A 15,144-nucleotide genomic window follows, 5' to 3' on the forward strand; every position below is an offset into this window, starting at 1 on the left:
AGGAAAAGGTTCTACTAATCCTATCCAGTACCCTATTTGCCTTAGCAGCCGATGCTGCAATATGCCTGGAAAAGAGAGGTTATTTCTTCTGTTACTGTTTGCAGGGTTTCGTTATTCATTGTGTACTCGTAACATGGATTTTTCCCCCCGCCCATGTGTAAGACTTTGCATTTTTGTTCATTGAACCCAAGCAGCCAGTCTTTTGACTATAAGAGAAGATTATCTATATCTTTTTTGAGATCATTCCTACCTACCAAGGATAGTATGGGATGATACACTTTAGTATCATCTGCGAAAACTTTGCAGTTCGAAGTAATCGTGGAAGGCAGGTCATTAATACATAAATGAAACAATACCAGCCCAATGACTGACCCCTGAGGACGCCACTAGTGACCTGCATCCAGGCGACTGGGCACCATCGATGCATACACGTTTTCTCCTGTCACTAAGGAAATTTCGATCCAATTTAAGAGCTTGCCACCTATACCACATTTTCTTAATTTGTAAACTAATCTCGCGTGGGGAACAGAATCAAACGCTTTTTTAAAATCGAGGTAAAGTACATCAAAAGGTAACCCTTTGTCATGTAGCTTCGTCCATTCCTCTAGCGCAGGGGTAGGCAACCTGTTCCAGAAAGAGCCATGAGGGTGCAGGTTTTCTTTGCAGCCACTGACTCCACCAGGTGATTTCACTGATTAACTGATTCCATCTGCTCAAAGTGATATTAATCAGTAAAATCACCTGGTGGAGTCAGTGGCTGCAAAGAAAACCTGCACTCTCATGGCTCTTTCGGGAACAGGTTGCCTACCCCTGCTCTAGCGTGACCAATAGATTGGTCAGACATGACCTCCCTCTATGGAAGCCATGCTGATCATTACTTAACATTTTTTCCAGAAACAATACAGTTTTTCCCTTACTAACTTTCACATAACTTGCAAACTTGAGAGTCAAACTCACAGGCCTGTAATTGCCAGCAACAGCTTTACACCTTTTTAAAAAATAGAAGTAACATTGGCCCGTTACCAAATATTCGGGAGTTTACTTTGGTCAAGAGATTGTCTAAGAATGCAATAAAGCGGCATAAAAATAACCTCGGCAGACTCTTTAAGTACTCGAGAATGGACCTCGTCAGGTCCCATGGACTTGTTAGGATTAACTGACATCAGTAATTTTCTAACATCCTCGGGGGAAAGAATACATCGTCTAGTACACTGGTGTATTTACATCACCATAAAAACTAAAAGGATCACATACTGCTTCTCCATGAATACTACACATGAAATCATTGAACCATATCAGACTTTTATCATCCTCCTTTACAAAGAAGGACTGAAAAAAGCTATTCAATTCAGCAGCAATTTCCTGGGTATCATTTAATACAACACCATTTTCTCCCCTAAGTTTGCTAATTTTTGACCTGTTTTTATTTTACTGTTCACATACGAGTACATATAAATGCTTTTTGGGTTCTTTTTTACCCGTTACAAAGATTTTTTTTTCAAAATCTCTTGGCAGCTGGAATTTTTTTGTTAGCTGCATTTCTCGATTTAACATAGTCTTGATACCTAAGATAAGATTTGGTTTCTTGATACCTTTTAAAAGTAAAATATGTCTTTCTAATACACATTTAACTGACAAATTCAACCAAGGTGGATTTATTTTACCACCACTAGTTATTTTGACTAATGGCACACACTCTGCAACAGCAATGCTAATCTGCTCGTGAAAAAAGTTCCATGCTTTGTCAACATCATTACAGTTAAGAACACGTGACCAATCAACCTTTCTGAGCATGTTACATAGTTTTTCATAGTCAGCACGATTATGGGAATATTGCACATGGTTTACAGATATTGCACAAGAAACTTGAAAGGTGCGGATTAGAGTGATTTGTTATTGTTCAGTGCAGTGATCGCTCTCGGGAGAAAGCTCTCCCTGAGTCTGTTTGTCCTAGTTTTGATTGACCTATACTGTCGGCCGGAGGGTAGTAGGTCAAACAGGTGGTTGCTGGGGTGGGATGTGTCTTTGCTGATGCTGGCAGCTCTGCTGAGGTAGCGAGAGCTGGCAATGTCTTCCAGGCTGGGCAGAGAGCAACCAGTGATCCCAAGTCTACAATTTATTTCAGTTTAATTTATTTCCTTTATATAGCGCCAAATCACAACAGAGTTGCCTCAAGGCGCTTCACACAGGTAAGGTCTAACCTTACCAACCCCCAGAGCAACAGTGGTAAGGAAAAACTCCCTCTGAGGAAGAAACCTCAAGCAGACCAGACTCAAAGGGGTGACCCTCTGCTTGGGCCATGAAAATCCCATGTTAGCACACTATGGTTTGCTTTTCCAATAGGGCAACAAAGACTAATATTGCTGACATTCACAGCTGAAGAAGAAATTACTAAGTCCAAACAGTGTGGGGTGTTGGTTCACCTTTGTCTAGTAGGTTCTAATACATTCTGACTCAAAAGAGATCACTGAGTTTATCATAGAATCGTTGCGAAAAAGAATTTTCACCTTCATTGATCATACAATTTGACCATTCAATATTTGGCATGTTAGAATCACCATTTATAAGTATTTTACCTTTGCAAATCCTACAGACATCAAATTGTTCTAACAACCTTGCATTGCAATCATCACTTGCATCACCTTTTCTATATACTACACCAAGTAGATTATCATTACTACACTCATTTTTCATCCAAACCCATAAAGTATCTTTGACATTCAGAACATTGCACAATTCAATCTCTGTGGGATCTCTCACCATTATCATACCACCACCTCTCACTTCAGTTGTATCTTTACCAAAACATTTTAAAACCAGTATATTAAAATCAGGCATATCACATTTAACCATGTCTCAGTTCCAAATTGTATAATGTATTAAATATAATATAATAAGGTTTCTCTCAATACAGAGGATAAATTTCGTTCAAGTTTACGAGCACACTTCAAAGTTTGTTGCCATGCATCTAACGTGTTAGATGCAGGAATATCAGTTTGTGGAAGCTAGAGTCAATTTGGTCCCTGATTTTAATGCCACAGTAGGGTCATGTGCAAAGTCATGATGTGTAGCTGTGTCCTATGCATGCTCTGCTTGGCATTTTGTTGTCCTCTGCGTGCGGTCCGATTGTCCGTAACGACCTTAAAGTCTCTTATTATAAGGTTTTCTTCTCCATCATGCTTTCTGCTTTCAGTTCAGCACGTGCTGCACGGTCTTTATCCCTCTGAGCTGGGTGTAAGGTCAGGATTTATGAAGATGCTCTTGTGCCAGGCTGTTGTTGAATTTCTGGAGTGACTTAGCACCTACAGCGTTGTGAAACTTCACGCAGACGGGGTGGGGTTTACCGTCTTCTCCAACCGGACAACACCCTCAGTGTCGTCAGAAGACACCTGAATATCAGTGTTTCCATTGCCAACTGATACAAGCTTTGTCTTGTCTGCCTCCTTCCTTTCTTGACCTGTGGTAGCGCTCACCTCCCCATCTGCTCCTTCCTTCTCCATGGCAGTTTGGGTAGGCCATATACAATGACATTGAGTTTTCTTTTCTCAATTTGGCCTCTTCTTTAAAGTGGTCTTGCACCACCTCCTTCACAACAGCTTGACATCTTTGTTTTTCTCTAGGGCAGAAAGTCTGTCTTTGATTTCAGCTAATTCACTGGCGAACTGGATTATGCTCTTATCGCACCGTTTACAGAACCATCTCTTATTACTCCTAGGAAATCATTGTCTTCCAGGGCTCTATACTTTGTTCTGTCAATATTGCAGCATGGTTTTAAATGATACCATGAGAAGAACGCCTCGCATTGCATGCTGCATGCATCCATCCTCATTTAGAAGTTCTGTGCATTCTGCACATTTTTCGCCATTGTCACTTGCTGCATTCTCTCTGCGGTTGGTGTTGGTGCCAGGTCTGTTTCTCTCATGTGGATTTGTGTTGGGCGCGCTTGAGTTGTCAAGCTGTAAAGTGAACTGTTCCTTGAAACAGGCTTGTACACAGACAGGGTGATCATGGTTTTTGCTCTCTCTTGGTTGGCAGATATAATAACCATAATAACGAATTATCTCCAGTTTCAGCAACACCAGGAACCTCTATGTCAAAACGGCCTCGTGAGGAGGAAGACAGTACCGCCACCATGGTCACTGACACTGACACGTCACTGGACGACAGCTCCAGGGCTCCTATAACTAAGAAGCTGCGCATTATCCACAGAGTCGACCCAGAGGTGAGCGTTGGGAAATGAGTAGAAATCACATAATGCTGTAATTACAGTGTTTTGTGGCGCAGTATTAAGTGTCATGCTCTTGTTAGGAGGAAGTGCCGCTGGAAGACAATGCTGAAGCAGAAGGAGTGGTGCCAGTAGATAGTCAAGCTTGCCAAGATGACAGCCATGTTGTCTGCACTTGTGTAATGGTAACAAACATTCTTTCTATTGCCCATGTGTGTGCGCGCTCACGATCACAGGGACATTTTATGTATTTTGCATGTGTGTGACACTCAACTATGCTGTTAAGCACTTTTGTCCCATACCTATAAAAATCTGGAAAATGACTGGAGCAACAACATCTCTTCAGACACACCTGCTGCTTTTAGATCATTTTACTGTCAAAACAGTGTTGGCTGTACAGTCAGGAGCTTCATTTTGATAACTTTGCACAGTTGTTGCAGCGTGATAACCTACAGTGGGCAAAATAAGTATTTGACCCCCTGTCAGTTTTGCAGGTTTTCCCACCTACAAAGAATGTAGAGGTCTGTAATTTTTATCACAGGTACACTTCAACTGTGAGAGACAGAATCTAAAATAAATCCAGAAAATCACATTGTATGATCTTTAAATAATTAATTTGCCTTTTATTGCATAAAATAAGTATTTGAACACCTACCAACCAGCAAGAATTCTGGCTCACACAGACCTGTTAATTTTTCTTTAAGAAGCCCTCTTATTCTGCACTCTTTACCTGTATTAATTGCACCTGTTTGAACTTGTTACCTGTATATAAAGACACCTGTTCACACACTCCATCAATCACACTCCAACCTGTCCACCATAGCCAAGACCAAAGAGCTGTCTAAGGACACCAGGGACAAAACTGTAGACCTGCACAAGGCCTGGATGGACTACAGGACAACAGGCAAGCAGCTTGGTAGAAGACAACAACTGTTATGATTATTTATTAGAAAGTGGAAGAAACACAAGATGACTGTCAATCTCTCTCGGTCTGGGATTCCATGCAAGATCTCACTTTGTGGGGTAAGGATGATTCTGAGAAAGCTCAGAACTACACAGGAGGACCTGGTCAATGACCTGAAGAGAGGTGGGACCACAGTCACAAAGATTACATTAGTAACACATGATGCTGTCATGGTTTAAAATCCTGCAGGGCAGCAAGGTCCCCCTGCTCAAGCCAGCACATGTCCAGGCCTGTTTGAAGTTCACCAGTGACCATCTGGATGATCCAGAGGAGGCATGGGAGAAGGTCATGTGGTCAGATGAGACCAAAATAGAGCTTTTTGGAAACAACTCCACTTACCATGTTTAGAGGATGAGAACAACCCCAAGAAAACCATCCCAACCGTGAAGCATGGGGGTGGAAACATCATACTCTGGGGGTGCTCTTCTGCAAAGGCGACCGGACGACTGCACCGTATTGAAGGGAGGATGGATGGGGTCATGTATTGCGAGATTTTGGCAAACAACCTCCTTCCCTCAGTCAGAGCATTGAAGATGGGTCATGGCTGGGTCTTCCGGCATGACAGTGACCCCAAACACACAGCCAGGGCAACTAAGGAGGGGCTCTGTAAGAAGCATTTCAAGGTCCTGGAGTGGCCTGACCAGTCTCCAGACCTGAACTCAATAGAAAATCTTTGGAGGGAGCTGAAACTCCAAACCTGAAAGATTTGGAGCAGATCTGTATGGAGGAGTGGACCAAAATCCCTGCTGCAGTGTGTGTAAACCTGGTGAAAAACTACAGGAAACGTCTGACCTCTGTAATGGCAGACAAATGTTTCTGTACCAGTTGTTAAGCTCTGTTTTTCTAGGGGATCAAATACTTATTTTATGCAATAAAATGCAAATTAATTATTTAAAAATCATACAATGTGATTTACTGGATTTTTTTTTTTTTTTTTTTTTTTTTAGTTTCTGTCTCACAGTTGAAGTGTACCTACGATAAAAATTACAGACCTCTCCATTCTTTGTAGGTGAGAAAACCTGCAAAACTGACGGGGTCAAATACTTATTTTCCCCACTGTATTTTTAGCAGGCTAATGGGGCTTAAACTAATAAAGTTTTCCTAAAAAAAACAAACAAGATGATTGTGTATTTTTTTTAGATGCAGCACAGCACCTATGTGATTTTGATCAGCACTGGTTGTTGCATATTATATGAAAGGATCTGTTCACTCAGGTACTTAAGAGGCTGAAGTAATGTTAAATAATATAATTGCTCAGCAGGAAAAATCTGCTTCAGTTTGTCTGTTGTCTGAAACAAGCATTTATAAAAGATGCACTGAGACATTCTACCCACTTTCTTACTGCGTTGTGAATCATGAGCAGGATCTGTTTGTTCCACAGACACAGGACTTTAATGAACTGGAGGAAGTGGATGAGAGTGGACCCTCTGAGTACAACCCAGTGGAGCAAGATGTTAGCCTGACTCAGAGCAGCACCCTTGATCAGCCGCAGCAGGATGTAATTGTCATAGTAACGGACACAGAGAGTGAGAATGACCAGGAGGAAGAAGTAGAGGAAGATGAGGAGGAGGAGGAAGAACAGGTCAGCTTTTTCTTGAGCCACATTGAAATGAAGTATGCAGTGTGACATTAAAAATTCATGCGTTTTGTATCTTAAAAATCACTTAACGTAGGAGTATGATGATGAGGAAGAGGAGGAGGAGGAAGAAGAGGAAGATGAGGAGGAAGATGATGGCGGGATGGGGGATGAAGGCGAGGACAGTAATGAAGGGAGCGGGGACGGCAACGAGGCTTACGAAGGAGATGACACAGAGGTTTGGTTGTTGTTTTGAAATAAAAGGTTCAATCTGTAATGGATCATGTCCAGGTTCTCGCATTGACCTTCTGACACTGTCCCACATTTACACAGCTTGCATGCCGACTAGGGTTGGGTATCGAGAACCGGTTCTTTTCGAGTATCGTTAAAAAATGATTCGATCCACCGATAGTCTTTTTGCTTAACAATTCCCTTATCGGTCTTTCAGAGCGGTCTGTAATCAACCGTTTCTGCAGCACGACTCCACTTTGAAGCGTGAACCAATGAAGCAATGCTTCAGTCCACTGGCTTGTTGGTTATTTGATTCGCTGCTCTTCAGAAGATTCAAGTCCGCTTCTTAATCTCTCTCAAAGCCATTAAAATATGTCAACCTGTGTCACTTTTGTGTGGATTAAAGTCACTAACTGGGACTCTTGTCTTGTTGCAGTCAAGAAACGAGAATCGTCTTGAAACTGAAGTAAAAGGAATAAACCAATAAAAACTGTTCATAAGAAAGATAATAAAAATAGGTTTTAAGTCTTGACTTAAAAATGTCGTCGGACTCTGACTGTCCACAGTCGCATGAAGACCATTCCACAGAGCAGGTGCACGATAAGAAAAAGCTCTTTGACCCGCAGACATAGAAAACCTGTAAAGCCTACTTTTCGTACACAAAAAATTCACAAGAGGTATCGATAAGCGGAATCGATAATGGTATTGATATCAATAAAATCTTATCGATACCCATCCCTAATACCGACTTTCATGCTTTATGCATTGGGGTGTAAAGTCCACTTTTGAAGGCATATTACAAACACATTTTTGCATATTATTATAATGAGAGGTGTGCACATCTCCCCCTTATAAATCAGTGCCGTGTGTTTCTCCAAACATGGGCTACATTACGATTCAGGAACTAAATAAAAATTGGAGGTAGTTCTTTATGCATTGGAGAGATCTATAGTTGCCATGTACAACCCCTGGCAAAAATTATGGAATCACCGGCCTCGGAGAATATTCATTCAGTTGTTTAATTTTGTAAAAAAAAAAAAAAAAGCAGATCACAGACATGACACAAATTAAAGTCATTTCAAATGGCAACTTTCTGGCTTTAAGAATCACTATAAGAAATCAGGAAAAAAGTATTGTGGCAGTCAGTAACGGTTACTTTTTTAGACCAAGCAGAGGGAAAAAAAATATGGAATCACTCAATTCTGAGGAATAAATTATGGAATCACCCTGTAAATTTTCATCCCCAAAACTAACACCTGCATCAAATCAGATCTGCTCGTTAGTCTGCATCTAAAAAGGAGTGATCACACCTTGGAGAGCTGTTGCACCAAGTGGACTGACATGAATCATGGCTCCAACACGAGAGATGTCAATTGAAACAAAGGAGAGGATTATCAAACTCTTGAAAGGTAAGGTAAATCATCACGCAATGTTGCAAAAGATGTTGGTTGTTCACAGTCAGCTGTGTCTAAACTCTGGACCAAATACCAACATGGGAAGGTTGTTAAAGGCAAACATACTGGTAGACCAAGGAAGACATCAAAGCGTCAAGACAGAAACTTAAAGCAATATGTCTGAAAAATCGAAAATGCACAACAAAACAAATGAGGAACGGATGAGAGGAAACTGGAGTCAACGTCTGTGACCGAACTGTAAGAAACCGCCTAAAGGAAATGGGATTTACATACAGAAAAGCTAAACGAAAGGCATCATTAACACCTAAACAGAAAAAAACAAGGTTACAATGGGCTAAGGAAAAGCAATTGTGGACTGTGGATGACTGGATGAAAGTCATATTCAGTGATTGGGCAAGGTGATGATGCCGGAACTTTTGTTTGGTGCCGTTACAATGAGATTTATAAAGATGACTGCCTGAAGAGAACATGTAAATTTCCACAGTCATTGATGATATGGGGCTGCATGTCAGGTAAAGGCACTGGGGAGATGGCTGTCATTACATCATCAATAAATGCACAAGCTTACGTTGATATTTTGGACACTTTTGTTATCCCATCAATTGAAAGGATGTTTGGGGATGATGAAATCATTTTTCAAGATGATAATGCATCTTGCCATAGAGCAAAAACTGTGAAAACATTCCTTGCAAAAAGACACATAGGGTCAATGTCATGGCCTGCAAATAGTCCGGATCTTAATCCAATTGAAAATCTTTGGAAGTTGAAGAAAATGGCCCATGACAAGGCTCCAACCTGCAAAGCTGATCTGGCAACAGCAATCAGAGAAAGTTGGAGCCAGATTGATGAAGAGTACTGTTTGTCACTCATTAAGTCCATGCCTCAGAGACTGCAAGCTGTTATAAAAGCCAGAGGTGGTGCAACAAAATGCTAGTGATGTGTTGGAGCGTTCTTTTGTTTTTCATGATTCCATAATTTTTTTCCTCAGAATTGAGTGATTCCATATTTTTTCCCTCTGCTTGGTCTAAAAAAGTAACCGTTACTGACTGCCACTATTTTTTTTCCTGATTTCTTATAGTGTTTCTTAAAGCCAGAAAGTTGCCATTTGAAATAACTTTAGTTTTGTATCATGTCTGTGATCTGCTTTTTTTTTCTACAAAATTAGACAACTGAATGAACATCCTCCGACGCCGGTGATTCCATAATTTTTGCCAGGAGTTATATAAACCTTTTATTGGTTTTACTGTGTATTATGTAGGAAAGTACAAGTAACTGATCAGGACTCATCAGTCGAGTCTCAATATTGAATGACTATGGTCGGGGTCAAAATAGTTGATTGGGATATCCCTAATTGTGCAGCCCATCTCTAATTACAGCTGGGTATTGATGTGTTCTTGATACTGAACCCTGAAAAGGTTGCTTGACCTTGATGGGTCGCTTCACCCTATAAAAATGTAGAAAAAAAGTTTCTCAGCACATAGGCTGGTATTACTATTTAATACTCTTGCATGGAAAAGGACAAGATTTTTTTTTTTTTTTTTTTGCTTTCTGTGAATTGTGAAGGCCGCCTTTGTTCACTATATGGAGAAAATGACTCATAATCCTGTGGTGGTACTCTGCCAGTATATCCTGGCATCTATAGCTTGTGGGAGCCATCCCTTAAGTTTTTCTTTCTTATCCTCCCCATACATTTATTTTATACTTTTTTTATACCTTTTCATTCTGTAGTTGTAGGTTTCCTGTTTTCCTGTCACCCATTTCTTTATTATAACCGTTGTTTTCCCATTTCTTGATCGTTTCCCAGGGAGCTGATGTAATGGACCCGGGTTCAGAGACTGAGGAGAGTCTGGGGGCGTCTGACTCCACCCAGAGGCCAGCTGACTCACAGACATCAGGCTGTAAGATCCAGGAAACTGGCCAACATACGTGCTTACACCCACCGCAAATTCTCCACATGTATTCACAAATTGTCCCGACATTTAATTAGCCGACGTTGCGCGATGACTCTGAGAGATGTAATATGTTGTTGTCTGTCTGAAGAAAGTGGGACAACTGTCAACTGACACGCAGAGGTCATTTCTAACTCTGGTGCTTAAAGGATGCTTTAATTTAAAATAAATCACAATTTCAAAGTGTTTTTATCATGTTGTACCCCCAAATAGTTGGATGGTTGTAAATCCGAACCCTAGATTAGACAGTGAGACCATTTATTACGTGGAACCATGTTTTTATGAAGTACTGGAACGTGAGCCAGTGTGGTTATTTCATCGCTGTTTAAACAAGACAGCAGACTTAGGTACATGCATGTAATTCATTTAATTTAGATGAGGCCACCACAATGGAGGCTTTTTCCACTGAGCAACCCATCACCAGCTCTGGTTCACGCATGCCTCAGTCGCCACGGAGACCAGCGCACCAGCTACCTCCCCGCCTGGACATCCACCCAGCTACAACATCAGAACTGGGGCCGCCCGCTCAGGTTCAGGTAGGAAAGCGTAAAGGTTTGAATTTAACTCTATACCAAGGAAATACTAGAGGTCAGTCAAGACATAACTAAATCTTGGAGTTTTTTTCTTTTATCCAAATTTAGGTCCATTACCAGTGTTTATTTATGTTGTAAATTGCCCTTGTTTTATTAGTTATATTATTATAACATGATTTTACAGCTTAACCCTGTTCGTCGGCTATCAGCGGGCCGAGTCCCTCAGCTTACATCGGGCATGCCTGGCAGTTCTGTAAGTGTGATCTGTGTTCAATGTCAGAAAAACCAGTCATTGCATTGTTTTAGCAAATGTAATCATTAAACTTGGACCTGGCGTCTGTTATCTGCAGCAGCACTTCTTTGACGATGATGACAGAATGGTTCCCAGTACTCCCACTCTGGTGGTGCCTCATCGCTCTGATGGCTTTGACCAGGCCATACAGTAGGTTTGACTCACACATTCACAGACCAAAAAGTCAGACTTTAAGTACCATTTAAAAAAAAAAAAAAAAAAAAAAAAAAGCAAAACATTTACTTCATACTCTGTGTGGGCTGTATTTAACATTGTTTTATTTGAGACAACAAATGATCAGTTCATTTGTGCAGTGTGAAATCATAACATAATTCACCCCAAGGTGCTATACATGAGTAAGGTCTAACTTTGCCCACCCCCCTGAGCAAGCACGTTGGTAACAGTGATAAGGAAAACTTGAAAAGAAACCTCAAGCAGACCAGACTCAGAGGGGTGACCCTCTGATTTGGCTATACTTCCAATAACAAATAAAACAAAGCACAGCAAAGAATTCTTGAAATCCTGCTGCTAAGCAACCATATCCGTATTAGAGTCCACTAGTCACCACGACCAGTGGCTCAGAAGGGGACAAACGGTGAAGAGCAGAGTCAGTGATTGATTCCCAATCAGTAATTGAAGCAAACGTTGCCCAGTTTTTGTCTGTGTGATGCCACCTTATTTTCTTGGCGCACTCAGCAGTTCCCCTTTAGATTTTACATGTACAAGTCCTGGAAAGATCACAGATGAGAGGATGGATGGTTCGTAGATGGACAAGAAGGATGTATGAAGCTCCAAGATCTGCGTACAGTAAAGGAATCCAAATCTGGGCAGTTCTCCATCTCCAGTGGTCCACATCTTCATCAGCACTTCTCCTCAGATGGAGCAAAGCAGAACTGAATCATGGAGAATGAACAGCTCACTGTAACACCATCTTACTACTATAATAGCTTACAACATCCAGAAATGTTGCCAAACGTGTCTGCCAGTATCACAAACGCCACCCTCTGCAGGTTTTCTTAAAAAAAAAATTCAACATTGATGCTTTAACTTGTGTAAGCTTTAACTCAAATGAGCTGTATATGGAGCTTTGGGCAGTGTTTGAAATTTCTGTGTGTGTTTCAGTTCTCCCCAAGTTGCTGGTGTGCCACGCTTCAGATTTGGCACCTCAGAGGAAGTGCCACAGACGAGCTCCTCTTCCCACTCTGATCTGGGACAGCTTGCATCGCATGGAGGTACTGCAGCAAAACCAAAAAAAAACAAAAAAAAAAACATCCCAGACCATATTTTACACCACATCGGTAGCTGTACCTCATCAGGTGAGCTCCTTTAACACAGATTCTGTGTTTTTGAATGTCTGTAGGTCTTGGGATGTATGATAGTCCTCTGTTCCTAGCGACTCATGAGGAAGAGTCTGGTGGACGTAGCGTTCCCACGACTCCACTGCAAGTAGCGGCTCCAGGTAACCATATCTGTTCATCCAGCTGTCATGTACCAAGCCTTCTGGTTATCTAAAAACCCACCATGTCCAGTAACAGGCTCACTATTCTTCAGTGCCTAAATGTGAGGTTGTGAGCTCGTGGGGAATTTTCAGTGTGCTTACACCCAAAATAATGAGTCTCTTCTCTTTTTTGTGTGTGTGTCTTACAGTAACTGTGTTCTCTGAGGTCGCTCAGTCTGATAGCACAGAACATGCGTCCCAGTCAGTCCCGACAGTGAGCACGTCCACACCAGGTCTGGTTATTTTAGGAGCCACTGGTACAGCGGACGACAGAGACGTGTTTCTGGAGCCAGACACAGAAAGGTGGGGAGAGGAAGGGAGGTGGGGGGAGCCTCTCACCATCCCCATGTCCTTTCGTAAGAATTTTGAACCCCTGACCCTGCTGTCATAAATGTTTTCCATTCATCATACTGCTGCGTAATTCAGTATTTGGCACCATTTGGGGTTTAGTTTTTGTTTGGTCGTCACCCCCCCCACACACACACACACACACACACCCACACCAGTTCCTTCGTTGATATTGATGGTTGACTTAAATGTAAAATTTAACTAAGATGCATCATGGTTTTTTTTTTTTTTGTTTCTTTACTAGCAGTGTTTATGCCCCGCACGGCACTTTTGCCATGAAGCGGGGCATACAGCTTCTGGGTTGTCCGTCCGTTCATCCTTCCATCTGTCCGGCTGCAATTCGTTCGTCGCAACATAGCTCGGCACCTATTGCTCGCAAAAACGTCATATTTGGTGGGTACATGCCTTGGAGGAGTACTTCATGTGAGTTCGAAGGTCGGTGGCCTTGACCTACTTTTGAAGGTCACCAGTGGTCACAACTGCCAATTCCTTTGCCGCAACGTAACTCAGCACCTATTGCTCACAGAAACTTCATATTTGATGGGTACATGCCTTGGAGGAATACTTTGCGTGGGTTTGAAGGTCGGTGACCTTGACCTACTTTTAAAAAATTACCAATAGTTGCATTTTTTGAAGGCTGCCGACTTTTTATGGTCACTGTTGGCCACATTCTCTAAATAAATATAATGTCAATCTCCAATTTTTCCACTGTGTATCCCAGTTTATATCAAACACGAGGGTTCAACCAAATACCTACCCCACACATGTACATATTACTGCACTTTACATGGAAAATAGTACTGCGCGTGGGGCATTTTGTGATAAATGTCTCTTGTTTTTTTGTTTTTTTTAAAGATGGCATAGCTGCATTATTTGTTCAGACATTATGTGATTTGACACTCGGTGTGTTTTTATTGAAGGCCCAGTGCTGATTTGTTAGTGGATCCTGTGGCGTCTCAGGGGGAAATAGAGGAGTCGAGCCAGCCGTGTGACAAGGCCAGCCTCCCGTCAACAAGCCAGGAGCCCTCATCCAGCTCTGCAGGTACTGCGTTTCATCACGACTAGGCAGCTTTGTGCTGCAAGTATAACCAGCCCAAAGAATACGGCAGCTTGCTGCTTTAATGCTTTTAATATCTGTTGGTGTTTAATGATCTTAATCAGCATCTAGTAATGTATGCTGGGGTGTTGTTTTTTTTTCTTTTCCAGATACAAGCAGCGGCCCACCTAAACCATCTAGACCTGGACCCAGCAGACAGTTACAGCGATGGCCAGAGAGCCGCCGGGGCCGCGTGAAGAGAGGAGGTAATGTTTGAAAACGTGTACACGAAAATAAATATCAGTATTTGTTGACGGATAAACTCACAGCATACATGTGCTAATGTCCACATGATGGTTTAACCTAATATACTACTGTAGTTGAGTAAAAATGGAACAGATCAGCTGAATGTGGCTGTTTTATGTTATAAAGTTTAAAAAAAAAAAAAAATTAAATCTACCAGCCAAGTTGTGTGCACATTAATTATCATGAAATCTTTATGGGGCTTTTCCACAGAGCACCGTGCCTTCCCGTTTAATCCCGATAGGAAATTGGGGCGCATTTTGCAGCATCACAGTAACTTCTTGATCCATCTTTGTCAGTGTTGAACAAACCTTGTATACGTAGTAGTTACGGCCATCATCGGCACCGGATTTGAAATCGGGATCAAATTTTTGAACAGTTCAAGCTCTTCATCCCTATTCTAGAAATTGGTGATAGTATGTGGTATCTTCCGAGTATTTGTAGTCTTAACGGCTTCAGTCATGTTTGAACTTCTTTAAACGGGTATTCATAGTGACTATGGCTTGAAACGTGTTTGATCGTACTCCATCGCATTAAAAATTTGAAGCCGAGCAGCATTTATTGCAGTTTTAGATCACGTCTGGCAGAAGCTGCAGCTGTCAAAGATCGTCCATTAAAAAAATTTAAAAAAAAGGCACCAAAAATGTCCAGTTATCACCTTGTTAGGTTTTTGTTTGTTGTTTTGCCCTGCATGTCCGCAGCACGCTAATTCACGTTAAGGTGAATTAAATGTCATATCTGCTGTTGCATTATTTTCCTGGTTACTTCCAGGTC

General features: G+C 41.6%; 1 protein-coding gene across 1 annotated transcript in view; it reads left to right on the top strand.

The window, feature by feature from the left end:
• Positions 1-15,144, top strand: part of tprb (translocated promoter region b, nuclear basket protein) — a 59,020-nt gene that overhangs the window by 43,518 nt on the left and 358 nt on the right. Inside the window, 13 exon segments of the mRNA XM_034179603.1 lie at positions 4,068-4,222; positions 4,309-4,410; positions 6,571-6,771; positions 6,863-7,003; positions 10,216-10,309; positions 10,736-10,896; positions 11,078-11,146; positions 11,244-11,335; positions 12,308-12,417; positions 12,546-12,644; positions 12,833-13,004; positions 13,952-14,073; positions 14,238-14,333. Of these exon segments, the coding sequence (XP_034035494.1) occupies positions 4,068-4,222; positions 4,309-4,410; positions 6,571-6,771; positions 6,863-7,003; positions 10,216-10,309; positions 10,736-10,896; positions 11,078-11,146; positions 11,244-11,335; positions 12,308-12,417; positions 12,546-12,644; positions 12,833-13,004; positions 13,952-14,073; positions 14,238-14,333 (1,614 nt within the window).

This window comes from Thalassophryne amazonica, chromosome 10, assembly GCF_902500255.1.
Source record: "Thalassophryne amazonica chromosome 10, fThaAma1.1, whole genome shotgun sequence".
Classification (NCBI taxonomy): Eukaryota; Metazoa; Chordata; class Actinopteri; order Batrachoidiformes; family Batrachoididae; genus Thalassophryne; species Thalassophryne amazonica.